At 48.0% G+C, this 26,597-nt stretch overlaps 1 protein-coding gene across 1 annotated transcript in view; it reads left to right on the top strand.

The window, feature by feature from the left end:
* EFCAB6 (EF-hand calcium binding domain 6) overlaps positions 1-26,597 on the top strand; it is a 105,532-nt gene that overhangs the window by 9,476 nt on the left and 69,459 nt on the right. The window contains 3 exon segments of the mRNA XM_083181257.1: positions 1,012-1,103; positions 7,028-7,094; positions 22,810-22,946. Of these exon segments, the coding sequence (XP_083037383.1) occupies positions 1,012-1,103; positions 7,028-7,094; positions 22,810-22,946 (296 nt within the window).

Below are 26,597 nucleotides of genomic sequence, written 5' to 3'. Positions count from 1 at the left end.
ATGTTTGTTGGTAGAGGCAGAAGAGGGAAGAGGTGTTGGTTGGCAGTGGTGCAAGAGGAAAGATCTGTTAGTTGGCAGGGGCAGAAGAGAGAAGATTTGTTGGTTGGCAGGGGCAGAAGAGAGAAGATTTGTTGGTTGGCAGGGGCAGAAGAGAGAAGATTTGTTGGTTGGCAGGGGCAGAAGAGAGAAGATATGTTGGTTGGCAGGGGCAGAAGAGAGAAGATATGTTGGTTGGCAGGCGCAGAAGAGAGAATATATGTTGGTTGGCAGGGGCAGAAGAGAGAAGATATGTTGGTTGGCAGGGGCAGAAGAGAGAAGATATGTTGGTTGGCAGGGGCAGAAGAGAGAAGATATGTTGGTTGGCAGGGGCAGAAGAGAGAAGATATGTTGGTTGGCAGGGGCAGAAGAGAGAAGAGTTGTTGGTTGGCAGGGGCAGTAGAGAGAAGATATGTTGGTTGGCAGGGGCAGAAGAGAGAAGAGTTGTTGGTTGGCAGGGGCAATAGAGAGAAGAGTTGTTGGTTGGCAGGGGCAAAAGAGAGAAGAAATGTTGGTTGGCAGGGGCAGAAGAGAGAAGATATGTTGGTTGGCAAGGGCAGCAGAGAGAAGATATGTTGGTTGGCTGGGGCAGAAGAGAGAAGATATGTTGGTTGGCAGGGGCAGAAGAGAGAAGATATGTTGGTTGGCAGGGGCAGAAGAGAGAAGATATGTTGGTTGGCAGGGGCAGAAGAGAGAAGATATGTTGGTTGGCAGGGGTTGCTTGTTGAAGAGAAGACATGTTGGACACAATAGGCGATGGAAATTGCAGAGGGAGAGTTGGAAATATGCTGGATAAATAATATTTACAGATATTAAAAATAGACAACTAATTAATATAGTCTCATCAATATTGATTAATCCACTAGTAAAAATAATCGAGGGATAACTCTGCTTAGATTTTATGATTGATAAAGCGGCTGCACTTTAATGCCATGAGTGTCTCATTCCATCTCTCCATTGATGCTTCCTCCGCAGATCCCAGTCTTGTATAATGGAACAATTCCATATCTTGATTTCCTGGCAAAGTTCCACCGAGTTGGCGCAAATGTTTCCCAAGCGAAGAGGAGGTAGGTCACTTATAGTTAGAGATTCGTAAATGCCCAACTATTAATACACAATTAGCAACACACAAACATAATACAAACAAAACCACAACTTGGGACTATAACATATACCAAGTAACAGTCACTAAGGTAGAAGGGATTCTTTGTGGACCGCAATGAGTAACAAAGGCAAGTTAATAAATCAGAGTGTCCCTTTCGGTGGCAATTCAGATATTGTCCTCATTGAATATGTAATTCCTCCCTGTTTACTCTGTTACATGTTGCAACGTGGTACGGTCATAGTAAAATGACAACATGAAAGGAACAGGAACTACGGCAACCAGATTGGCTTTGTATTTACAGTTGTTGAGACTCTGAGCTGTCCATGGTACAATAGCAGCCAGGCATAAAAGACTATTCTGTTGACAATAGTGACAGTACACAACCATCACATAGTACTGCGTACAACATTCAACGGATTCAGTATTGAATCCCGGCGGTCGGGATCCCGGCGTTCAGAATCCCGACGCCGGAATCCCGACAGCCGAAATGCCGACAAGGGGGGGACGTGGATCGCCCCCCCCTTGCGGGCTCGCTGCGCTCGCCACGCAGCGGGCCCGGTGCCTCGCTACGCTCGGCACACTAATTTATTCTCCCTCCAGGGGTGTCGTGGACACCCCTGGAGGGAGAATGTGTCGGCATTTCGGCGGTTGGGATTCCGGCGTCGGGATTCTGAACGCCGGGATCCCGACCGCCGGGATTGTAACTGCATCCCCATTCAACATTGTAACATTCAAAAATAAACATATTAATTAATTTAAGAACTGAAAGACAGAACATTATTAATTGTGACTTAAGACAAAACCCTAGAGTGTTTATAGAACACAAATGGTGACAACAAGTTCACGTACCAAAATAATAATGAAAAGTTTATACCCCTTTCACATTGCACTTTTAAAACGGTATATTGCCGTTTTTTTCCCATTTTAAAACGTTTAAGGCTGCAATGTGAAAGTGCCAAAGTTGATTTACCGGTTAAAGATAACCGGTATTTCAACACGGTTAAAATGCAGAGTCCTACACGTTTTAAAGCCGTTTTTTAGGCAGTGTGAATGGCTCTATTTCAATGGCTTGAAACGTGTCCCTTGGGGGTTAAACGGGTTGAATGTTTGAATGGTATTAAATGATTTTTAAAACGGTTTTCACCTGCAATGTGAAAGGTCTCAAGGCTCAGACCCGTTTTAAAGTCCCATTTAAGAATACCGTGTCATTACCCATTTCTGCAATGTGAAAGCAGTATTCTTGCAGTAAAATAAAAATACAGACATGCTAATATCACAATTTATTCACACACAGTTGTCATTTCCCGCACGGGAAGGCTTGCAGGTATAGATAATCACCAGCAGAAACTGACCCAATAACAATCTCTCACACAGCTGGGCACAATGCTGATATTTGCGCAATTGATCGAGAATTTGCTGCTGCATGCGCTCAAAGAAACCTCTGCTGTACACTTGTTCCTCTGACTGTACACGTAGACCTCTTAGGTCACTGGGATTAGGACTGGTGGCATAAAACCATGGATGGGGTCTAGGAGGCCTAAAGTAAACACAAAAAAAGGTGGGCATATTATAGAAGTGTCACGGGCTTCACTGTGCACGTGGATGGTTTACAGAACCCTGACCTGCAACCACAGAGGCCTTGTTTAGAGACATTTCATAAGCAGACATAAGCAAGTGTCATTGGTGCTCGCCGTGGTGCGCTGATGGTGGAGTGTTCAGTACCACTGGCGGAATTTCACTGTCCATGGGAGGCTTCTCAGGGCACTGTTTGGCGAATGCTAGTACACATGGGGTAGGTTGAAACATTAAGGGTTTCAACCATATGGGGAGACTTGGTGTGGTGTCTATGTCCAAGTTACAACCGCCGCCACCCCTGCCTGTCTTGGCTCCTGTTTCGCATTGGTTTTTGTATTGCAGGAGTGTGCTGGAGGTGGAGCCAGTGGCGGATTCAGGGGGTGGGGCACCCGGGCACGTGCCCCCCCTGTCATTGCTTTTGTAGCTGAGGACCAGGGCTTTCCAACGAGCCCAGCCCCGTGTCTCTAGCCCCCCGGGAACCAGAGATATCGCCTGGCAAAGCTGTAACGTTTTTTCCCCATAGGATAATATGGGACCCGTCAATTCCGACCCCCACCCGGTTCCGACGGCTGCCAGTTACCGCCCTGGCATCATAGAAGCTTGTGGTTGATCTCTTTCAATTTCAAATCGCTGGGCCTTCAATATGATACCAGGCTGGTCCATATCGGTCATGTTCTTTAAAGGCAGATTACTCTGAAACAAAACGTTCCAGTTTCACTGGACCAAAATCATTCAAAGCCCACTCAAAAGTTCTTCAATATGATACTCATGTAAATGGGTCAGTTGCTTCCGAAGATATAGCCGGTTAAATGAGATAACGGGTTTACACCAGAAAATGCAGGGACTAGGCTGGTGTAAAAGGGGCCAAACTGGGAATGAATTTTCTGGTGTGAAAGGGGTATTATTTCAAATAGCCGGTACCTGCAGTGCTCAGAATACAGCCAGGCTCTGCCACTGTCAGTGGCTATTACTTCTGCCTGGCGGCGGCTGTCCACATTTACCGCGAGCATGTATTCCCCCTTGGCAATCAACATGTAATCCCACATGGCAACGAGCATGGAACCTCTGGCAATGAGCATGGAACCCTTGGCAATGAGCATGTAGATAAGCAGCACTTATGTAGCATTATGGTGTTTGGCATAATACATAATGGACATAATGGCGTGTAACTTAACGTGTAATGGACATTATAGTGTAAATGTTTAATGCGCGCCTTTGGTGGACAATGTCCCTGTTTATGAAGCGTATTGTGAATTTTGGCTTAATCCGTGTGGCATTATGTGAATTCTGGCTCAATCCATGTGGCATTATGTGAATTTTGGCTCAATATATGTGGCATTATGTGAATTTTGGCTCAATCCATTTGGCATTATGTGAATTTTGGCTCAATCCATTTGGCATTATGTGAATTTTGGCTCAATCCATTTGGCATTATGTGAATTTTTGCTCAATCCGTGTGGGATTATGTGAATTTAGTTTAATTCCATTTGGCATCATGTGTAAGGGGGAAGTATAAAGGGGTCTAGTATTTTGTTGCATAATGTGTAGAAGTTGTATATGGTGTTGTACACTACACTCAAGGACACAGCTCTGTTGAGTGACCACACCCCTTTTCTGGACCGCGCCTTCGGCGCGCGTACAACTACATCCTTCACTTTTGTCGCCATGGTGGGCCTGCGTACTTTAAATGCCAGCGCCTATTTTTAATCCCATTCCCACCCTCTCTCTGCCGCTCTCTTAGCATGTACACTGGCACCACTAACACTGCCCCTCCCCCACCTAAACCCTCTTTTATCATGGTGCCCCCCCTGTCATTTTATCCTGGATCCGCCCCTGGGTGGAGCCATGAGCAGTTGTCACTCACAAGCTCCGTAAGCGCCTGTAGGCCGAGCTGCTGCAGCTAAGCAGCCCTCCTGTGGCCATTTTGACTTTGGGCACATTGCCCATCTGCACATGTGTAGATACTGCAGCGGCCCAGTGCAGTAGCAGCAGTAACCATGGCCTGGCCAGCTGTGTAATTCAGCTGGGTGACCTAAATCAGAAGAACAGTAAAGCAGGCAGCGCTGAAGCTGCAGGTAGCAGTGTATCCAATCATGGGTGGGTGCGGTCGTTGCCCCCACAAAGCAAATGCGCTATGTGCTGAGCACCGTCCGCACAACCCTTGTTACGGCGCTGGACTGTATCCCGGGCAATGAACGCATAGTAATAATTACTGGCTGGCTGTGACACGAGGGGGTACATTTATTAAAGCTTCTACCAATCAGGTTCTATCATTTTCTAGAAGCTTTAGTAATTTAACCTTCAAGCATCCAGTAAGAAAACAGTCACACTGTGATAGTGATAGAGAACTGAGTCTCCGGGGTACGAAGAGTATCCGGTACATTAACCCCTCGCTTGCATTAAGTGATTTGCTGGAAACTGTGTCATCTTAATACCGTCATCTTTTTGGAGTGATAATAACCACATTAATGTACATACATTTTTTTGACTAGTATTGTTCATTTTGGCCATTCTGAACTATATTAGTCAAAATAATCGGTCACTGCGGATGCTACGAACGATGATATGCGGACCCGCCGGTCGGTCATCAAGGTCTTCTGTCGACTGTGCAGGCAGCTCAATTTGGATTGTAGCTAGATCGTTCCTAGTTGGTCTTTCGTCAAATCGTTCTGTGTGTTTGCCAGGGCCGGCGACAGGGGGGGTCAAGGGGGACAAGTGTGACGGGCCCCAGCAATCTGAAGGAGCCCAGAGCTTCCATGCCCCGGCACAGCCGCCAACTGTACTAGCTGGCCTGTCAGTGATCCTCACGGCCCGGCTGTCTACTGTGCACCATCTGTGAGTGGCTGAGTCTGACTGACTCGCTGTGTGCCACTGCCGTCTACTGTGTGTGTGTGCCCTGTCGCTCGGCACTCAGAGCCATCTACTCTATGTGTGTGCACAGCCTGGGGCCGCAGACGCACAGCTGTACCCGCCACTGGCGTTGTGGCCTCAGTCTCTGGCTCCTGTACTTTTACTGCCCATGCCGGATCGTCTGTTCCGCACTCTGTGAAAGACCTGCCATGCCTGCTCGTAGTGCTCAGCATTCTTATGTGAAAGTGACAGGCCAGCAGCAGCCGGGAGCCATCAAGAAGCAGCAGCCAGGAGCCAGGCCAGCAGGACTGAGAACGAGAGAAGTCTGCACCTGAAAGCAGGATCTGGAGCAGCGAAAGGTTAAATGAGGCTCATGCAGAAGAGGGTTGTGTGGATTTGGGATTACGTGGGGGGGCCCCAGAAATATCATTGTGCAGGGCCCCAAAATTTCAGTTGCCGGCCCTGGTGTTTGCATTCAAGTGTGACTGCAGCTCTTCCACTGGAGCTTTGAGGCGCACTTGCTGCTGCTGCAGAGTTAACTGGCTCAGGGCGGGATGTACTAAGCTAAAAATGCGGTAAAACACCCGTTTTCGGGGCATACATCGTCTAGTGCAGGCATGTCCAATCTATGGCCCTCCAGCTGTTGTAAAAATACAAATCCCATCATGCCTTGCCACAGTTTTGCTATTAGGGAATGCTAAAACTATGGCAAGGCATGCTGGGAGGTGTAGTTTCAAAACAGCTGGAGGGCCACAGTTTGGACATGCCTGCACTAGTGTGCATGAACCATTAGTAACAGTTAAATCCTGATTGGACTACGATTATATCTCTGATTTAATGCCAGCATTTATTTATAATATGGAAACAATTCAATGCACTGCATTACACTAATGTATTGTCACGTTACATATTGGTCACCTCCAAAATGCCAGCGGTTGGGGCATCTACTGTGTGAATCATTCCAAAAATTTTATAAAAACATTAATACTGTTAAAAAAAGAAAAACATGAATGGTTTACTTGTCATCCCATTGCCTGTCTGTTCATACACTAAACCAGTGGTTCCCAAACTGTGTGCCTAGGCTCCCTTGGGTGCCTCAGGTCACTTGCAGGGGTGCCTTGGGTTGGTGGACCAGGATCAATTCATATTATTAATGGTCAATGTAACAGGCAAAACCAGTGCTGGTGGCTGTCAATCATAACATATGTGTACAAACAGAAGCAAATCTTGTCCCTCATCAGATAACTGTGACATATATACACAATGCACTTAATTTCATTTTTTTTTCTAAATTTCTCAATAAGAAGCATTTGGCCTAGGGGTGCCTTGAAAATATTTTGATGCTCTAGGGCGCCGTGATTCAAAAAACTTTGGGAACCACTGCACTAAACTATTTCAGGATAGCTGCAAAATCTTTAGTAGAAGACGGCGGAAATAACCTTATTGCTGTTTATTTTCCAGGTGGAGTTGTAGCCAAACAAGTCAAGTAATGACCTTGAATGAGCTGGAATCCCGGCTAAAGGATACGGTAACTTATTATAGAAATACTACTACTGATGTGATTGTCATATTCATCAGGAATCACAAATTGTTGCCATTAATTATAATTTCTTATTATCACAACGATTAAGGATTGCCTGAATTTACATAACAACACATGAGCTGTGTCCGCCGACATTACCAGGAAGATGTTGGGGAATGTAGTCCACAGGCTACAGTGGCGTTAGATATTGGATCTATGGCCCTTATTCAGATCTGATCGTAGTACAAATTTGTTCTCAAAATAGGCGAAACCATGTGCACTGCAGGTGGGGCAGATGTAACATGTGCAGAGAGTTAGATTTGGGTGGGGTGTGTTCAAACTGAAATCTAATTTGCAGTGTAACAATAAAGTAGCCAGTATTTACCCTGCACAGAAACAAAATATCTCCCCCAAAATCTAAATCTCTCTGCACATGTTACATCTTTCCCCCTCCAGTGCAGCATGGTTTTGTCCATTTGCAAACAAAGGGGGTTATTCTAATTGACATGTTCCCCTGTGTGTATGCACAGGGGAGCAATGTTGAGCGTCTGGGCATGTGCGGGCGGCGTTTCATCCACGTGCAGATCGGCGAAATTCACAGTTTTGCGCGTGGACCAGAATAAGTTCCAAAATGTGCCCTGCAGTCTGGTCTGATTAGGTCCATAGTGTCACAGCACGGGTGGGGTGTCTCCTGGACAGGGCACATACGAGAATGACACCATTGCGTGTTATGGGGAATACAGAGGAAAGAAACCTATATTAGCTCTAGTAAAATCACCATTGAAATGACTACGGGAGGAGTTTACGGGCCACCAACACCAACATTGCTGTTTCTGGGGGTTATTCTGGTTCACTCGCAAACGGCACAATCACTCTCTAATGGCTGAAACCATGAGCACTGCAGGTGGGGCAGATGTAACATGTGCAGAGAGAGTTAGATTTGGGTGGGGTTTGTACTTCAAAGTGAGATCTATATTGCAGTGTAAAAATAAAGCAGCCAGTATTTACCCTGCACAGAAACAATAAAACACCCAAATGTAACTCTCTCTGCACATGTTACATCAGCCCCACCTGCAGTGCAGCATGGTTTTGTCTATGTATAAACCAAGTCTGCCCAATGTCAGCACTGATTGTTTATATGGAGAATTACCGATGCTGCATAACAGAACTGTTCCATAGAAATGTACAAATGTCTTTATGTAATCCAAGCAATGGAATTCGTTTTTGGACACTTTCACGTTCTGCATTCATACTGAAAATCCAAGATCAAGCTGAGTAGCAGTGCCTCCGTCTCGATCTTGCATCATGGGCGGTGGTATTGGTTGCCCCATCTTCATTCCTTGCTATTGGTAGATGGTTATTTACTATCATTGGGTCTGATTTAACAGAGGCTGCAGAAGTGCGAGAATTGCAATCAGGCACACAAGTTCGGTTACATCCTGGAAGTATGTGGGCAGCAGTGGGTGGGGCTACCGCAGCGTTTGGGTGTCCGGACCTTTTTCGGGTAGCTCAATGATGTCACCCGCAGTTGCTGCAACCAGACCATTTAAGCTGCAATGGCGGGGCTACCCTAAATGCCTGGTTCTGAGATGCTGAGAGGCACTTTGCATGCTGGGCGGGCCCCAGCATGCGAAAGACTGCAGTGGCATTTTTTTTTTATTTTAGCACCCCTGCAGCTGATCCTGAATTAGCCCCAAACCTATACTAATACCAATCATATATTAGCTATGATGCGCGAAAGCAAGTTAGTCAATGAAAATAAATGTCTGGAGCCTTCTACTGATGCTAAAGGCTGGGAGCCTCTCCACATTTAGGGGGTACAATAAACATTCTTTACAAAAATGTACAGTCACTGGTATATTAGAATCAGAATCGGCTTTATTGGCCAGGTATACTTGCGTATACTAGGAATTTGTTTTCGGTAGCACCACCCACCGGAAGTCTCCACTCACTCCTTATTACTTATTATCACTCAGTTATTACTGATAGCTGCTCACTCCTGTAGCCATCTGCATAGTTCCCAGAACCCTGCAATGTAACGTCAGGTATGACGATTATTATAGATACAGGTCCTGACCTGGGTGGATTCCGGAATCGACCCAGGATGCGGTCAGTGTGAATGGTCCCGTACCAGGGATTGGGTACACGGGACTTTAAAAAAGCTGCTGATTGTGCTGATGTCATCTTTCAGAGCCCTGGAGTCCATTTCTAATGACATGCAAATGTATTTGCAGGGATTTCCTGGGATCAGTGTGTATGGGGCTGTCCCGGGTCGATCCCAGGTCTGATTGCAGTGTGAAAGGGTACATTCCGGGGTAGAGTTCTGGGAAAACATTCCCGGGTATGACCCGGCTCTGCGAGTGTGAAAGGGGTATTAGTGACTCATAGAGGTAACACATTTCTCCATAGCATACATTACACTGTTACATTGTGTTTCTTTATTTTTTTATGTAAAGCATTAGGCTGCTGATGGGTAGCAGGTGCGATCTGGTACCTTACAGGGGTGGAGGAGACATCTGTCACAGGCTCCACGTGTGGTGTGTGTAATGTTATCTCACTAACAGGTAACACTTTAAGTGTGTAATTGCTGAGACTACGTCCTCCCTGATTAATTCACATATGGCGAGCAGACGTTCTGTTAACTGTTAATGCACCTTTGACGGCCCTGTGCTCATTATTACCGGGAAAGGATGTATTGCTGAATCGCTATAGATTTCCATGTTAGCGCAGGATAAGCGAGGCGCTGGTTTAGCACAAGATGAGCCATGCGCCGCTGGCGGCAGTGATTTCCATCCCATTCTGTTATGTTGTAAAGGACAGTTTATGGGTTCTAGGGCCTCACTGGCTGATTACACAACAGTACTCCACTGCCTGAGAGTCTATGTTGTAGGACATCGCTGTACTCCTCTGCCTGAGAGTCTATGTTGTAGGACATCGCTGTACTCCTCTGCCTGAGAGTCTATGTTGTAGGACATCGCTGTACTCCACTGCCTGAGAGTCTATGTTGTAGGACATCGCTGTACTCCACTGCCTGAGAGTCTATGTTGTAGGACATCGCTGTACTCCACTGCCTGAGAGTCTATGTTGTAGGACATCGCTGTACTCCACTGCCTGAGAGTCTATGTTGTAGGACATAGCTGTACTCCACTGCCTGAGAGTCTATATTGTAGGACATCGCTGTACTCCACTGCCTGAGAGTCTATATTGTAGGACATCGCTGTACTCCACTGCCTGAGAGTCTATGTTGTAGGACATCGCTGTACTCCACTGCCTGAGAGTCTATATTGTAGGACATCGCTGTACTCCACTGCCTGAGAGTCTATGTTGTAGGACATCGCTGTACTCCACTGCCTGAGAGTCTATGTTGTAGGACATCGCTGTACTCCACTGCCTGAGAGTCTATGTTGTAGGACATCGCTGTAATCCACTGCCTGAGAGTCTATGTTGTAGGACATCGCTGTACTCCTGTTTGTAAATGAACTATGGTCTTCTGCATACCTCCCAACAGTCCCGATTTTATCGGGACAGTCCCGATTGTCAGGGCCTGTCCCGATGTCCCACCCGCGGGCGGCAGTGTCCCGCGGTGTGGGGGGGCTGTTAGGAGTCCCCCCTGTCAGCTGCTAAGCAGCGGGGAATAAGCGCTGTGCGCCTGCGTACAGCATCTATTCCCGCAGCCAGGGGGCTGGGGGCATGGCTAGAGGCTCACAGAGCCTCTGGGTCATGCCCCCACATAGCGGCAAAATGGGGGCGTGGCCTCGCGCAAGAGCCGTGAGTATAGGCCACGCCCCCAAATTCGGCCACGCCCCCGAAAAATTTCGGCGCGCCTCCGGCACGCAGGAGCATCATCCCGACTGAAGAGCTCCAATAGTTGGGAGGTATGCTTCTGCGTTGTTCTGTATGTTACCGGCGCCTGATTAACCTGTAGGCTGATTAGGCTGCAGCCAGGACTGGGGGGTGACAGCATGCAGGTGACAGTTGAGGAATAAAATGAAGGCCTCCTTTATTCCGTGCTTGTTAGCTATCATCTGTCCCGGTGTACTGGGGAGGGGGGGGGGGTAATGTTCTAAAGGTGACTGCCAGATGGCTGTGTTAATGTAACTTACTGATGGAACCATTACTTTATGTACATTGGCCCTTATTCAGATCTGATCGCAGTACAAATCTGTTCTCAAAATGGGCAGAACCATGTGCACTGCAGGTGGGGCAGCAAAAAAGCAAATCATTTAAGCGCAATCCCCTAGCAATTTGACAGACAGGAAGTTGGCGTTTGTGGGTGGTAACCGTCCATGTTCAGGGAGTGTCCGGGAAAACCCGGTGTGCGCACAGGCGGTTTCATGGAGGGTCTGTGATGTCACCTGTGTCTCAGAGTTGCCCAGTCCGTGCAAACATTCGTTGGTGAGTGCGCGGCGTATGGATTTGCAGATGGAACGTGATCTGCGATTTGTAAGGGGCGGGTCTTCTTTCCATCTGGGCGCGGTTATCTACTTGCAGTCGTCTGTAACTTTGCAGCTTAGCGGTCTGAATCAGGCCCTACGTTTTAGGCCTACAAGGATTTTATTTTCGTCTGGGGCACATAGCGATCCCGCTTAATCTGTCTGTATAAAATCCCATTCAAATGAGTAAAATTATTTCCCAGAATGTTCTGCAATGGGATTGTTCTGCAGAAGCTGGGACAGATACATCTCCGGAGCGTAGATGATATCGCCCTAAATATCCCGCTCACTTACATAACATTCCTGTCCGGTTCCCTTTCATCCTTCCAAATAGCGAATTGTGCAGCAATGTACGACGCCCCTTAAGCCATCCCCGTTGCTGCGGCAGACGTCTCCAGCGCCGCGGTTTCACGGCGCCTTATCAGATGTGTAAATTGTCGAGATGACAGCCGATGCTGTATTTGTGCCCCCAGGTTTTCAGGCTAGTGCCTACCATGGTTGGTGATAATTAAAAACTAGGTTAATTAGAATGAGCTAATTAAATTGTAATTAGAGAAACCTTGTTACAGTCATCTAATCTCGTTGTCACAGACAAACCTTGTGAATTTTTGGTGCCACTTTTAACTGTTTATGGGCCGGGTGTATCAAGCTTCAAAAAATGATACCGTGGAGAGTGATAAACGCCCAGCCAATCAGCTCCAAACTGTCATTTTTCAAACCAGCCTGTTACGTGGCAGTTAGGGGCTGATTGTATGTTTTTTGTATGGGTCATTGGGTTGACACTATTAGGGTCGACCACTGAAGGCCGACACTTGAAAAAGGTTGACATGCCTAATGCCAACAGGGTGAAAGGGTCGACACAAGTATTTGGTCAATATTAAGGAGGTCGGCAGTCAAAATGTCGACGTGAGTTTTGCATGTTTTTTTTTTGTCCCGGATGTCGACGCAGTGGACATGGACACAAAAAGTGCACCGCGTCCCCTCGCTCGCACGCTTCTGGCACGATGCCTCGCTACTCTCGGTGCACTATTCTATTCTCCCTCTACGCCCTAGTGCAGGGGTGTCAAACACAAGACCTCTTCATGTGGCCCGCGCAGCCGCCGCCAGCCTTCACCTTTTATTCTCGATTTTTTTTTTTTAACAAGAAAGCCGCCTCTTCAGCGCATGCGCGGCAGTCTACAAGCCAGAGAACGTCTGCCCTCTAGCGCAGTGCTGCCGGTCGTCAACCCCTCCTCCGCTCTCACCTGCTGTATAGGAGCCAGAGAGAGGAAAGAGCAGGTCCGTTGTGGTGAATGGTGCTGCTGCTACTGTGCTCTCCAGGTCACTTACTGCTGAGTGTGCACTGCACAGTGACCGGGAGCACGCTGCCCCCCACTCCTAGATAGATAGTGCGAGGAGCGCTACTCACAGGAGGGAGGGGGAAATGCGCCTGTGTGAGAGCGCAGCTGTGTCCTTGGTGGTGGAGCAGCTCAGACTGGAGTGGACGCATCAGAGCGGGTAAGTGTCAAACTCTCTGCCTATGTGTGTGTGTGTGTGTGATAATAAGCAGGACATATGCCCTAAGACTGAGTGCTGCCCCCCTGTGCAGGCAGCGTGTGCCCTAATGCACTGCAGTTCACAGCAATAGCAGGAGGGAAATGCTACTGCTGAGTATACAATAATTGAATGCAGTGACAATAATTTATGATAATAAAAAGTGGACACATAGTCCCACAGATACAACCGGCCCTTTGAGGGTGACCAAACTGCTGATGCGGCCCCCGATGAATTTGAGTTTGACACCCCTGCCCTAGTGGATGGTAGGGCATGAAATACCGCCTGTCAGCAAATGTCGGCTCAAAAAGATACTCGGGCCGACACGTCGGCAGTGAAACACTGGTTGATAATGTCAGCTATCTAATGATAAAGACACACAGTGCAATTTGGTCGCTGAGCGATTTTGGCTTAATCGATCAGCGATATATCGCGCAGTGCACCATTTTTAATTATTTTTAGCCATAATTGAATGAGCATGCTCCTGCGACCATTATCGCCCTGTACATAACAGAAACCAGGCAATATGGTCGCTCATCGATCATGTAACCAGCGGTACTGGCTAATATTGCCCATGTGCACAGGGGGGATGCAATTACAATACCGGCGGTCGGGATCCCGGCGTTCAGAATCCCGACCGCCGAAATGCCGACACATTCTCCCTCCAGGGGTGTCCACGACACCCCTGGAGGGAGAATAAATTAGTGTGCCGAGCGTAGCGAGGTACGGGCCCGCTGCGTGGCGAGCGCAGCGAGCCCACAAGGGGGGGCGATCCACGTCCCCCCCTTGTCGGCATTTCGGCTGTCGGGATTCCGGCGTCGGGATTCTGAACGCCGGGATCCCAACCGCCGGGATTCAATACTGAATCCGTACAGGGCTTTACAGCCATTTGTGGCTGCGTTTGAAGGTGGATGAGTTGGATTTCCATAAATGAATCATAATTGCTGCACAAACAAATATTTTAAAAGTTGTTGTTAAAGAAGAAAAAAATGCTATTAGAAACTCTAAAAATACCACAGCGTACCTTTGTACAAGATGACTAGAAGATGCATAATTAAAATTAATGAAGCGCCGTGAAGGTTATTAATGGAGTGTAGTACTCCCTTGTAGCCTGCAGGTGGCGCTGTTGCCTTTTCATAATGAGTGACTTAATGTTGCACATATTATCATATACAGTAAATGTATAGGAGGGAAGGACACATTTTACCTAATGGAACAATGAATGTGGGAATATGTAGCCAGTGCTGAAAGGTTACTTCTTAGGGGACAATGTGGTCATGTCAAAGCTTTGATGCTGATCATACAATGGAGACTTATTGGCTTATAGTTATAGCCCTCCGTCAACTTTGACCAAATGTGTGGATTTTTCTTTCCCATGATGCATCTTTTCACACTGCACTCCCGCTTTCACCCTGGGTATACGGTCAAAAGGGTGAGCGCAGCTAGCCATGCGAGAGGACCTGGTGCACTGATATGGTGTCCATGTCGACCATGTAGACATTCGGGACACAAAAGTGGAAAACCCATGTCGACCTTTTGACTGTCGACCTAGCCATTGTCGACCTAATGCTTGTGTTAACCTTTCATCCATGTAAGCCAGGTCGCCCTATTTGAGGTGTCGACATAAGCCATGTTGACGTTTGGTTGGTTGACCCAATGACCTTCACCCTGGACCCATGTCTGTCCTGCAGAACAGGGTCCTCACATTGCTATGTCATTAAAGTGTATCCTAGAGCACTTCGGATCCACCAATCAGGTTGTTCTATTATATCATGTGCAGAGCACCCCCTGTCCCCCCCTTTGTTACTGCTACCTATCTGGCACAGATAAGGGAATATCCCAGGTAGACCTGGGTCAGATTACCTGGTTTGAACCATTTACACCAGGGATGGAGAACCTTTGGCCCCCTAGCTGTTGTTGAACTATACATCCCAGCATGCCCAGCTACTGTTTTGCTATTTGTACATGCTAAAACTGTTGCAGGGCATGCTGGGATGTGTAGTTTGACAACAGCTGGATGGCCAAAGGTTCCCCATCCCTGATTTAACCCAACACAGGACCTGGGCTCTTCCCTGGTCCTTGCTTTGGTGACTGTGACTGTTCCCAGAGTCACCTATTATACAGAAGCCGACCAGGGCCCTTATTCTGGTTCACTCTTTCTGGCAAATTCCTTCTTAGATGGATAAAACCATGTGCACTGCAGGTGGGGCAGGTGTTACTTGTGCAGAGAGAATTAGATTTGGGTGGGATTTTACTTCAAAGTGAGATCTATATTGCAGTGTAAAAATAATGCAGCCAGTATTTTCCCTGCACAGAAACAAAATGACTCACCCAAATCTAATTCTCTCTGCACATTTTACATCTTCCCCCCTGCAGTGCACATGGTTTTGTCCAGCTAAGAAGGAATTTGCCTCTAAGAGTGAACCAGAATAAGGCCCCAGGTTTTAACCCTTCTTATACCCTGGGTCAGATTTGCCGAGTCGGTCGACCCAGGTTATAAGCTTTGGTGCTTTCACACCTCAACCTGGGGGCCATACGTTACCAAACCGGCAATAACCCAGGTCCGAGGTGCGATGTGAAAGGGGTACAAGGGGTGGTGGTGTCATATTCTGGACACTATAAGAGGCACATTTTCTAATGCTTCGAAAAATGAAAAGAGGTGATGTCGCCCATTTTGCATCAGAGACAATGATAGACAGAATATGATTCTATGTGTATGGCCAAGCACGCGATAGTGTGTGTGCGCACATGGCTTGTCTGTCACGCGAGTCGTGGTACTGGAGAGCGCATGTCATTGAAGGGCTATCAGACTTCCCAACAGACGGCGTATTACCAGCGCGCGCTCGCTCCTCTTTTTAGCGCCAGTAAAAGTTTGAAACATGAAAATGTGAGAAAATTGCAGGATGTTCATAATTGCCAGTTTTATCGCTCGTTTGCCCCCCGATGACGCTGCCGGGTATTACAGCGTCTGTGGGCAATATCTTCCCCTCATGTTCTTCCTCCGCTCTTTGTCAGAGAGATGATAAAAAGACAACTGCTTATGGTTCATTAGTTACTCCCTTCGCTGCCAGCGGGCCCGAGAAACACTGAACATTTCTAACTTGTGTGTCATAAACGTCTATTCTAAATTATTGACTTTAATCATGTTTCTACAAACGTACACAGACATTAGATGTAAAGCACAACTTGGGGAAAGGGCAGAGCGGCGATAAACAGGTCGCCAATGTGTGCGGAGCGTCTCAGGACCGGGGTGGGGAGGGTTACTTGTATATTATGGCCGTAGTTACAATATCTTGAAACCTCTTGCAAAGGAGTAGTCTTTGGTTCTTAGGCAAAATGCTACAATGGAAGTCTATACGATACCCATGTGGGGAGGGAGGGGTAGGCGCGTAAATAGATATTTGTGGGTTTCATAGCAAAAGTTTGTAGGGGCCCGCATATATCAACCAGCAGTGGTGAAAAAATGTATGTGACACATATAAATTAAACAGGGAAGGTGGCCCCTCTCAGCTCTGGGCCCCAAAGCAGCTGCACCACCTGCACCTATGGTAGCTACACCCAGCGGCGTTGAGAGGGGGAGGAGCAGGCACTATTTACCCAGGTCAGGGACTGCACGGGGGGCACGGGTCCCACTACCCACTTACCCATTGCAGGGAGCCGGGCAGTGGGGAGAGAGATGACAGGCTGCCGCAGCAGCACAGCCTCTCTCCCCAGCTCACCACAATCAGTGCTGTGTGCTGAGTTGGGGAGACAGACATCTGCAGCAGCAGCCTGTCCTCTCTCCCTGCATCCAGAATAGGCCCTTATTCTGGTTGGTGCGGTAATATCCGCATGCGTTCGTGCCGCCGATGTTTTGTGTCTGCGCATGTGCAGAGGCGTCTCCGCATGTGCGAGCGGGACGCACGGCCACATTCCGCATGAAATGTGTACACTACGAACAGGGGGTGGAGAGGGGAGTGAAGGGCTGTTTGGGCTCATTACCATATGTTTACACCCCGCGTTTTATGGGCGTTCCCATGCAAACGCTGGGCGTACGTATGGTAATGCGGCCGTGACGCACGTGTAGGGGGCGGACATATGACATTGCCGGATGTCAGCTGCCCGCCCAGATCCCTGCTTTTGCACGGAGAAATGCCCGTGTGGTCTGAGGTTGCGGGAGCTGCCTGGCCACTCGGTCCTGCATTCGATGGTCTGCGACCATCGAATGATGGGGGAGGTTCCCTGAGATGGAGGAGGTGTATTCATGAGAAATACACGTGCGGTCCGTTCGGCCAGCTTCTTACCGCGTACGGACGGAGTTGGAGATCCGTATGGAAGGCGGGGTTTAGGACGCACGGTGCTGGCCGCATATTTGGATCCGGCCGCACCGATCAGAATAAGGGCCATAGTGTTCATTCTAGCACTCGCCATAATTTGAAAACCCATGCAGTTCCTCTTCCCTGTCTGGGGTGTTGCTGTCTGCTGCGGTGTTTCTAGCACAGGTCTGGTTTGCATATCAGTACTGATATACAGACCACACTGTGCTAGAAGCACTACAGCAGACAGTGACATCCCATGCAGGGAAGAGGAACTGCTTGCGTTTTGAAATATGGCGGGTGCTAGAATGAACACTACAGCACACTGTTATTTTTTGGGATACTATCTTCTTTTATCATCCACATGGATACAAAGCATGGCGAGAGTACGGGGTACACTAACTGGGTGCAGTGCCGGCCTTAGGCATAGGCAAACTAGGCAATTGCCTAGGGCATTTGGAATGCCTAGGGGCACCACCTTCTGCTGATTAAAATGATATGCAGCATGCCTATATTCTGTGTGTGAGTGAGGCTGTACCTGCATATGAAATAGTGTATTCATGGAAATCACTGTAACATAGCATTCTGTATGCAGGTACAGCCACAGTCGCACACAGAATATATTCATGCCACCTATCATTTTAATCATCGGAAGCTCCTTGTGTGTGCTGGTCATAACAATGCAAATAAGACGAATTTTCAGCAAAAAATGCACCCAACGTTAGCAGAACTGGCCATGAGCTGCATGGTATATTGAGGCAAGATGTATGAGGAAACATCTGTATCCAAGCAGAGGCAGAGGTCACAGTGTTAGCGGCTGTGCGAGTGCTGTCTGCGGGTGGGTGGGTTGTGCAATAGTGTTCGGCATATGTGTAAGGGGCATTATGTGTGTCATGTATAAATGCATTAATAATGTGCGACATATATGTATGTAACAGGCATTATGTGTGTCATGTGTATAAGGGCATTAATAATGTGTAACATATGTGTAATGGACATTATGTGTGTCATGTGTATAAGGGCATTAATAATGTGCAACATATGTGTAAGGGGCATTATGTGTGTCATTATGTGTATGAAGAGCATTAATAAAGGTTGGCATAATGTGTAAGGGGCATTATGGTTATAAGGACATTAATAATGTGTGTCATGTAAGGGGCATTACTGTGTGGTATTATCAGGGGTGCCAAGAGAAAGGGGTAAGAGGTACAAATTACCCAGGCCAAAGTCTGATGGGAGGGCCCAGTGGGGGCCAGGGGCCCCCTCCCCTTAAGTGACAGCAGCAGCTGCAGCTCTTCTCCTCTGCCCAGCACACACTGCTTTGTACTGGGTTTCAGTGTGGCCATGGAGGTGCTTAAAATACAATGTTTCCTCAGGATTTTTTTCTAAGGTTATAATGTGAATAATGTGAGAAGTAATGTATATAAGGTGGTACTACTGTGTGATGTAATGTGAATAAGGGACACCATCGCATGATATAATGTGAATAAAGTGGCACTACTGTGTGGCATAATTTGAATTGGGGGTACTATTGTGTGGCCATGCCCCTTCCCAGCAAGAACACACCCCTGTTTGGGCCGCGCACCGAATGTGTGCACTGTTTCTATTTAAAATATTGCGGGTAGGAGCACCAAAATGATGACTGCTATGATGAGGGTTGATGGTGCTGGGAAAGGGGAGCAGGGTCAGAGGCGGAACTAGTGGCGGTGCTTGGGGGCACCAGCCAGGGGCCCTGGAACGTTTTTAGGTTGGGGGGGGGCAAGATATAATCTCATTTTGGCGCCCCCTAAATTGCTATATGTTACCCCCTGATAGTTAATACATACATATATATTACACATATACTTCTTTAAAATGTATTTATATCATTGCAAGTCAAAACACACCTCTGCTTTTACAATGCTGCTGCCTGAATTTCTGGGTCGACTGTCTGGGACACTGCAACTGCAAGGCAACCTGCCTCCCTCCCTGCTCAGCTTCCCGGGCAACTCTGTCTGGCCGCGGCGTGGCCTCTCCGGCGTGTGACGTCATCACGTCACACGCATAGGAGAAGCTGAGGCAGAGTAACCAACAGTCACTGCTGCTTACCCTGTCACTCAGACTCCCAGGCCACTCCCCCGCCCGCCCTCTCATTCCCCAGCCAATTCCCCAGCCGCGCACGGCGCAACCATCCCTCATTGGACAGCCGCCCGCCCCGCAATGTGACTGACTGACAGCAGCCAGTCTGTCATGGCTGCTCCCGTGCTGCCCACGGCCGACTCGCCTGTGCGGCAGCGGCAGGCGGTGCGCCAGCAGGCGCACGCAGCAGTGCACTGACTGCGGAATGTAAGTTTAAAAAAAAAAATACTGCCCGTTTTTGACACATAGTGCGCCGGCCGGGAGCAGGTTTAGCGCCTCAGTAATTTGGGGGGGGGCAAGCTGCCCCCTCGCCCCCCCCCGTTCCGGCGCCACTGGCACCAGCCAAAATCTTGCCTAGGGCGTCATTTAGGCTAGGGCCGGCTCTGACTGGGTGTTCACATGATCAAATCTACAAAAAAACAAAACCATGTTGACCTATTTTTGTGTCGACCATTTTCGTGTCGACCTTTTTGATGGTGAGAAACATTTTGCCATGTCGACCTTTTGGGTTCAAACTCGACGCTGTCGACCCTATGACCCAGTAAAAATCTAAGAACCGGAAGGGTATGCCGTCCCTGGGTCGACAATGTCTAGGTCGACCACTATTGCTGATTAGGTTGATTAGGTTGACACAAGCTTAAGGTCGACATGTACATGGTTGACACTCAAACGGTCAACACGAGTTTTTCATGTTTTTTTTGTTTATACCGACTAGGTTCATGCTTTACTATCCCAGTGTTCATAGCGTTAGATTATAATAATGTGCCGTGCGAGGGAACACGGTACACTTATACGCTGTCCATGTCGGCATATGTCGACCAAATCCGCTCTCTAGCATGCGAACGGATATGTACGCTTGTATGTATCTACTCTCATGCGGCCACACATCGGAAAAATCATTCGATGGTCACTCACCATCGAATGATTTTTTTTCTCCATTTGTGGATAAATTTAAGTCTATGGTCTATGGTTACTTTAATCCTGGACGGAAATGTCCGAAAATGGGGCGGGCGCTGATGTCATGTGACGTTAGCCGCCCGCCCCAAGTAGACATCGACTGGGCATAAAAACATTGGGTGTACCCCTGCTTCTATCCCATTCCCGCCCATCCTGGAGCGAACGGCCCGACGAGTGTAACCCTCACCGAAGCCATTCGCCACCGGGGTCTTCACATGCGCACATTCGCGCATCCGTAAACCCTGACCATCGGGGACAAATTCGACCCGCTACGGGCGGGCCCGAATCGGCCCACAAATCATATGATTTGTTATCCCGGCGGTCAGGATGCCAGAAGTCAAAAGACCGACCCCGGAACCTCCGTACAGCGATTCCCGCCAGAGTCTCCGTAAGTGACCTAACCGTCCGGTCGCCGAGGTCGCGGTTTTATCCCAATACAGACTTCATCCTCTGCAAACCGCACCCTGTGTTACTCCGCACAGTGCAACATTCCGTGTTCCAACAGGTCTGAGCACCTGGCCAGGCCCAGCCGGTAAACGCCGTCCGGTCCTCACACGCATTCATCTCTATGTAAACGCGAGTCAACTAGCCATACTGGACACCACAGTTAATTAAAAGCAGAAGACGAACAAGTAATAAACTCCATTTGTTTTTCTAGGCAGGCTGCCAGGGGCTGGAAGCGTTCCAGAGCTACCAGCTGGTAAATAGGATATATGCACAGCAGGGCACCAATACTCTGTAGAGTGTAAACAGATGGAATCAATAGAGAAAGACAAGTTAGACTGCGCTACTGCCGGAACACAGCCAGAACCCACAACCTCCCAGTCTACATCCTTATTCCGTTCCAGTTCATTTAGCAGCGAATGTCTCCTGATATCTGCTCATCTGTGGCTTTTTTTTTTATTTTTTATTATTTTTATTTTTATCTCCTCGGTCTTCGCTCCACAATGACAATTCCTGGAGAATAATACAAAAGAAAAAACAATGGCTAATAAAAGATCTATAAATGCTGCCCGGCCTCTGTGGGTGCTGGGCAGTGCCCGTCTAAACGCCCGGGAGTAGGTGACGGTGGCTGCTGGTGACTGTTTCATTGGACCAGTTCACCAGTCTGGATTCAGGCGGAGATGCCAATAAAAGGTTCCCTCTGGGGAGCGGTTTTCTGTTCCGATTGCCTGCTTCATATTGTTGGGTAAATATTCTAAGTGCAAAGGAGCGGGGAGAGCCCGTAACTGTGCCGTAAAGTGCCGCACATTGTACCGGAGATCCACAGATAGGCAGAGGATGGGGGATTGGTTTAGTGGTTAACAAAGCTGTCTGTTACAGGATACAGCCGTTAGGTCGACACCATGAAAATTGACATACATTAGGTTTAGGTTGACACATTAAATCAGCCGACGGGGTCATTAGGTTGACACAAGCATTAAGTCGACATTGGGAAGGTCGTCAGTCAAAAATGTCGACATGGATTTTTCATGTCGACCGGTGGCATTTAATGCCCTTCTATATACTAGGGCTTGGAGGGAGAATATACTCTCGCGCGAGCCACTTTTTCGGTGTCCATGTCAACTGTGTCGACATTCGGGACAAAAAAAAAAAAGAGAAAAACCCATATCGATCTAATGCTTCTGTCAACCTAATGACCATGTCGACCTAAAGCCATGTCGACCTTTTTAAGGTGTCGACCTTGTCACCCTTCAGTGGTCTCTTACATTAGCTACGTCCACTTCCAGCCTAATTCTTGCTTAGTGAAGCCCTAGACTGACGCAGATGGTAAAAACTGTTAGATGGTTCGTGTATTGCGGACGTACCTGGTAACGCACCGCCATTTTACTTTCTGTCTGGGCGGCGGCTTTCTGCTCGCAGTCCACTGCCAATTCTCTGATTAGCAATCTGTGCTGAATTAGGCCCTTCCTTCAAAACTGAAACACTCGCTTGCAACGTGTTGCGTATTGGAAAACCATTTGGTGCATCATTAGCCGCACCATCAGTGACCCATTGGAACCCATTAGTGTTTATTGCGTGAGTGACAATCCCGCATCTACCTAGCCACACTGCTATCGCCTCTTAGTAACGTCCGCTGACAATCTCCCTTCTTACACATTCGTTTTGCGTCTGAAAGCCGATTTGAACACTGCTAATACTTGATGCATTTGACCTTCAAATTTACAGCGGCATTAATGCAAAATGCAAATCTAACGCGTTTCACATTAATGTTTTAAAGGTCAAACCAGCCAAGAAAGACGCTGTCTTACCCCAAAGAGAGTCTTATGGAAAAACTTGGAATATATGGGAGTTGTTAACCACAACACGGCTTGTGGTTAACACCCAGTATACTATCATCTCATTCTATGACGAGTCCTATGCTAATGTCTTGTCCTTCTACAGATATCGAAGAATCTGAAGAACTTTGTCCGGTCCTGCCGACTCTTTGATTACAACCAGAACGGGCAGATTCAGAAGCACGAGCTCCGGCGCATCCTAGAGAACTGCTGCTTCAAGATGAAGAATGCAGAGTATGAGAAGTAAGTCCGCCCCGCGGTGCGCCATTCCTGCAGCCTACAGAGCGCCGAGGGGGTCATTTTAGGATCTTTGAATTCCAACTGCCGAGTTACTGTCAGATCAGATGAAAACGGCCTGGGATTCCCACTGTCGGGATGTTTAGGCAGTCATAATCCCGAATTGAATAACAACCCCCCCAATAGTCTCCCTACAAATCATATCCAAAGATATTCAGAGGAAAAAGGTTTATAGTGACATTAAACGGAAACAAGCCGCAGATTGTGATCGGCATTACACATAGAAGTTTGTTTTCCCATACGGTTAGCAAACATCGCAGATCATTAGCGAGCAGTAAAAGGTCACATTTAATTGCTGTCTGCTAATGATTGATCATTTCAAAATGAGTTTGGTTAAGATAATAAACCGTTAGATAAACAGCTGTAAATCTGTGTATGTCACATATCAGCAGCACGGAGACCCTCAGCAGTTCCGGAGGACGAGACTTTGACTAATCAGTAGGGTAGGAGCAGGTGTATCAGTCGTAGAGCAGGTGCCACGTGTGGTCAAAATACGTTTGCCGATTTAGACACGGTAGACCACGAATTGCCACCGACATCCAAAGTCTGCCGAGATCAACTGGAATCCTCTCCGGTGTTTCCTAGTCACAAATGCTGCATCGGGCAGTTTCTAAGTGATCTCACTAGATCGCCTAGAACCGTGTTTTTCAACCACCGTGCCGTGGCGCACTAGTGTGCCTTGAGCTGTTCCCAAGTGTGCCCCCAGATCTGGAGATGCTCAAACCAGTTTACAGCCACCATCAGTTCAACTGTTATTTACTGGTCTCTTCTTTTCATGTAAAGGGCCAATAGATTTTATTTTTGTTAACTGTGCGAGACCAGTGTGATTGTTTTTTTTATATGGGGGCCAATTTGGTTTCTTTTTCCTGTAGGGGCCCAATGTGTTTTGCCCTGTGGGGATCTAATGGTGTGCCTTGGCAATTCTAAAATCTTATTTAGTGTGCCACAAGGTAAAGAGGTTGAAAATCGTTAGCTTAGGAAATGCCCCGGCATCGCCGCTCCGTGGGTGAGGACCATAGAGATAGCGATGAACTCGAGTCAGACTCAGCGGGTTTCCAACATAATGGATTTTGCCGGTGACACATAAAGAAGCTGCGCTTACTATAGGGCTGGCGCAATTTTTGATGGTGCACCCAGTCTAATGGTGACGGTAATGCAACGCTGCAAGAGGACACTGCGCCCATGCGCATTTGTACACCAAGGAAGGGCATTGTAGCGGCATTTATATAACATTGCAAACATGACCACCAAAAGGAGCAAGAGGCGGCCACTATTGTGTCCCCGCTCAGAACCAGTCCCCATATCTGCTGTATGAAGGGGGTATTCCGGTTGATTCGCAAGGCTGCCAATTTCGCAAAACACCATCCACAAAACCCCAGCTTGCGAATGGTTGGATGGCGCCACCCATTCGCAAGCGCAATTCGCATGCAGGGCATGCAAATGGGGGTTACACTCGCTACCCGGTGGCCCACGCCCCTCTCCACCCCCCCGCCCGCTGTGTTGGAATGCATTCACCCAGCGAACAGAATGTTTGCCATGAGCGCCGCACCCTGCGTAGGCACATGCGCAGAAATACGTTTGCGCACTAACAAAACATCAGTCCCTGTGCAAACACAGGCAAAACCGCGAACAGACCAGAACAAGGCCCAAAGTTCACCGAGAAGACGCCGGCACCGCTCAGCTCAGCCCCCATATGAACGCGTAGGTTTATAGTCAGGACTGTTTAAACGCTTTGATCTTTATTGCTAAAGTCAAATGTTATTAGAAGAGAATCGCTTGGATGTGACGATATTGAAGCGCACACAGATCTCTCCTTCTCCTGAATAAAACCATGGAGGTTAATCAAATAAAAAAGAAATCTGGAGTCTGTCGCAGAGCTACCCCCCGTTCCCTGGCCAAAATCCCGCCGGCATTATGAAATTAGGAAGGCAATAACCCAGCGCAGTCTTTTATTTGACAGTAAAGCCAGCGTTTTTCATGGCAATGTGAAAACAGCTTAGATGCTTAAATTGAATTTGTATGCATTCCAAAATAAAATAAGCAGTAAATTATAAAACGCCTGCGCGGTTTTCAATTAAACCCGCAAGACTCAAGGCAGAGGGTTTAAAAAGAGTGAGTGCAGTGGGGGGGGGGGGGATAGATAGGAGGAGGGGGGGACACAATTCATCCAGCCTCCCTAGAGCTGTCCTACCATGTAACCAGCCGGTTCACCCGACGTACGACGCACAATATAAAGCGATGCGGAAACTACCAACGCTGTAACTTTTCATGACTGTAATAAAGAGAAACGCACATGTACGGCAATGAAAAGTAAAATATAAAGGACGATAATGTGAATATGGAAGGGAGGAATGTATCATGAGATATAACTTGTGCTTAAATGAAAGAGGATAATATTAATCTTAGAGAATAGATATATTTTATGTGTTTATACATTTAATCAGGACGGTACATTACTTATGTAGATTCAGGGCCCCCCAGAGGGGGGGCCTGAATGTAAGGCCGATGTTAGGCGCAGTTGGGTGATTATTTGTTACTGCCCGTGTGTTGGAAACTTAACGGCACAGTAGTTAACCGGACTGTACCCACAAAAGTGCTATTGCGTGTGAGATCGCTGGGATCAGGTATGAGCGTTACTGGGAGGTGGCCAGAGACAGCACCAAAAAAATTCCTCACCGTGTGGGCGTGTTCTGGGAGGGTTGTGGGAGTGCTGTGGGTGTGTTCTGGGAGTGTTATGGGCGACACACCCAGTGGAAGCTGGCTGTGTTCTTAGACTCATCACACAGAGACTCTTCACCTGCCATAGAATGGAGGAAGTGCCAATGTTGGTCACGATGGGTGTGGTATGACGCTTAGACATCCAGGATTCCGATGGTCATGAGTCTGACATCAGAATACTGACTGACGGGACTTCAACAGGGAGGCAAGGTCTACAAAGCCCCTTGTGGGCTCGCAGTGCTCGCTGCAGGCTCGGTGGCTTACTGCCCTCTCCACAGGTTCTATTCTCCCTCTATGGGGGTCGTGGACCCCCAAGAGGTGGAATAGCCCCTGTCAGTCGGGATCCCAACTGTCGGGCATTTAACAGTCGGGATTCCGATGTTGAACTAATGACCGTCAGAATCCCAACTGTTGGAGCGTCATTCGGCACCTGTCACAATGGTGCGCCAATGGCGGACTGTGTAGGGGATGCAGTTCAAATCTCGGCGGTCGGAATCCCGGCGTTCAAAATCCAGACGCCGGAATCCCGACCACTGAAATCCCGATACTTTCTCCCTCCGTGGGTGTCCACGGCACACATAGAGGGAGAATAAATGAGTGTGGCGAGCGCAGCGAGCCCGCAAGGGGGGGGCGATCATTTAGATCCCCTGTGTAGAACCACCGGCGGTGTTGCAGCGTGCAGAAAATGTGCGTCTCTGGGCGTGGTCATTCCAGAGCAATCTAGTTCACAAGGGGAATGATGGACCTAGCATTTGCATATTGTTGTACCCTCAGCTCCGCCAATTGGCACTAATGTGGACACAGCAACGACCAGCTCTGAATCGGGCCCTCAGCATATTCCCCCCTAAAGTATCAGTAGATGACTTGTTTTATTTTGCT

Source organism: Crinia signifera, chromosome 4, assembly GCF_055691185.1.
Source record: "Crinia signifera chromosome 4, ASM5569118v1, whole genome shotgun sequence".
In the NCBI taxonomy this organism is placed as follows: domain Eukaryota; kingdom Metazoa; phylum Chordata; class Amphibia; order Anura; family Myobatrachidae; genus Crinia; species Crinia signifera.
This window is presented reverse-complemented; position numbering and strand designations above follow the sequence as displayed.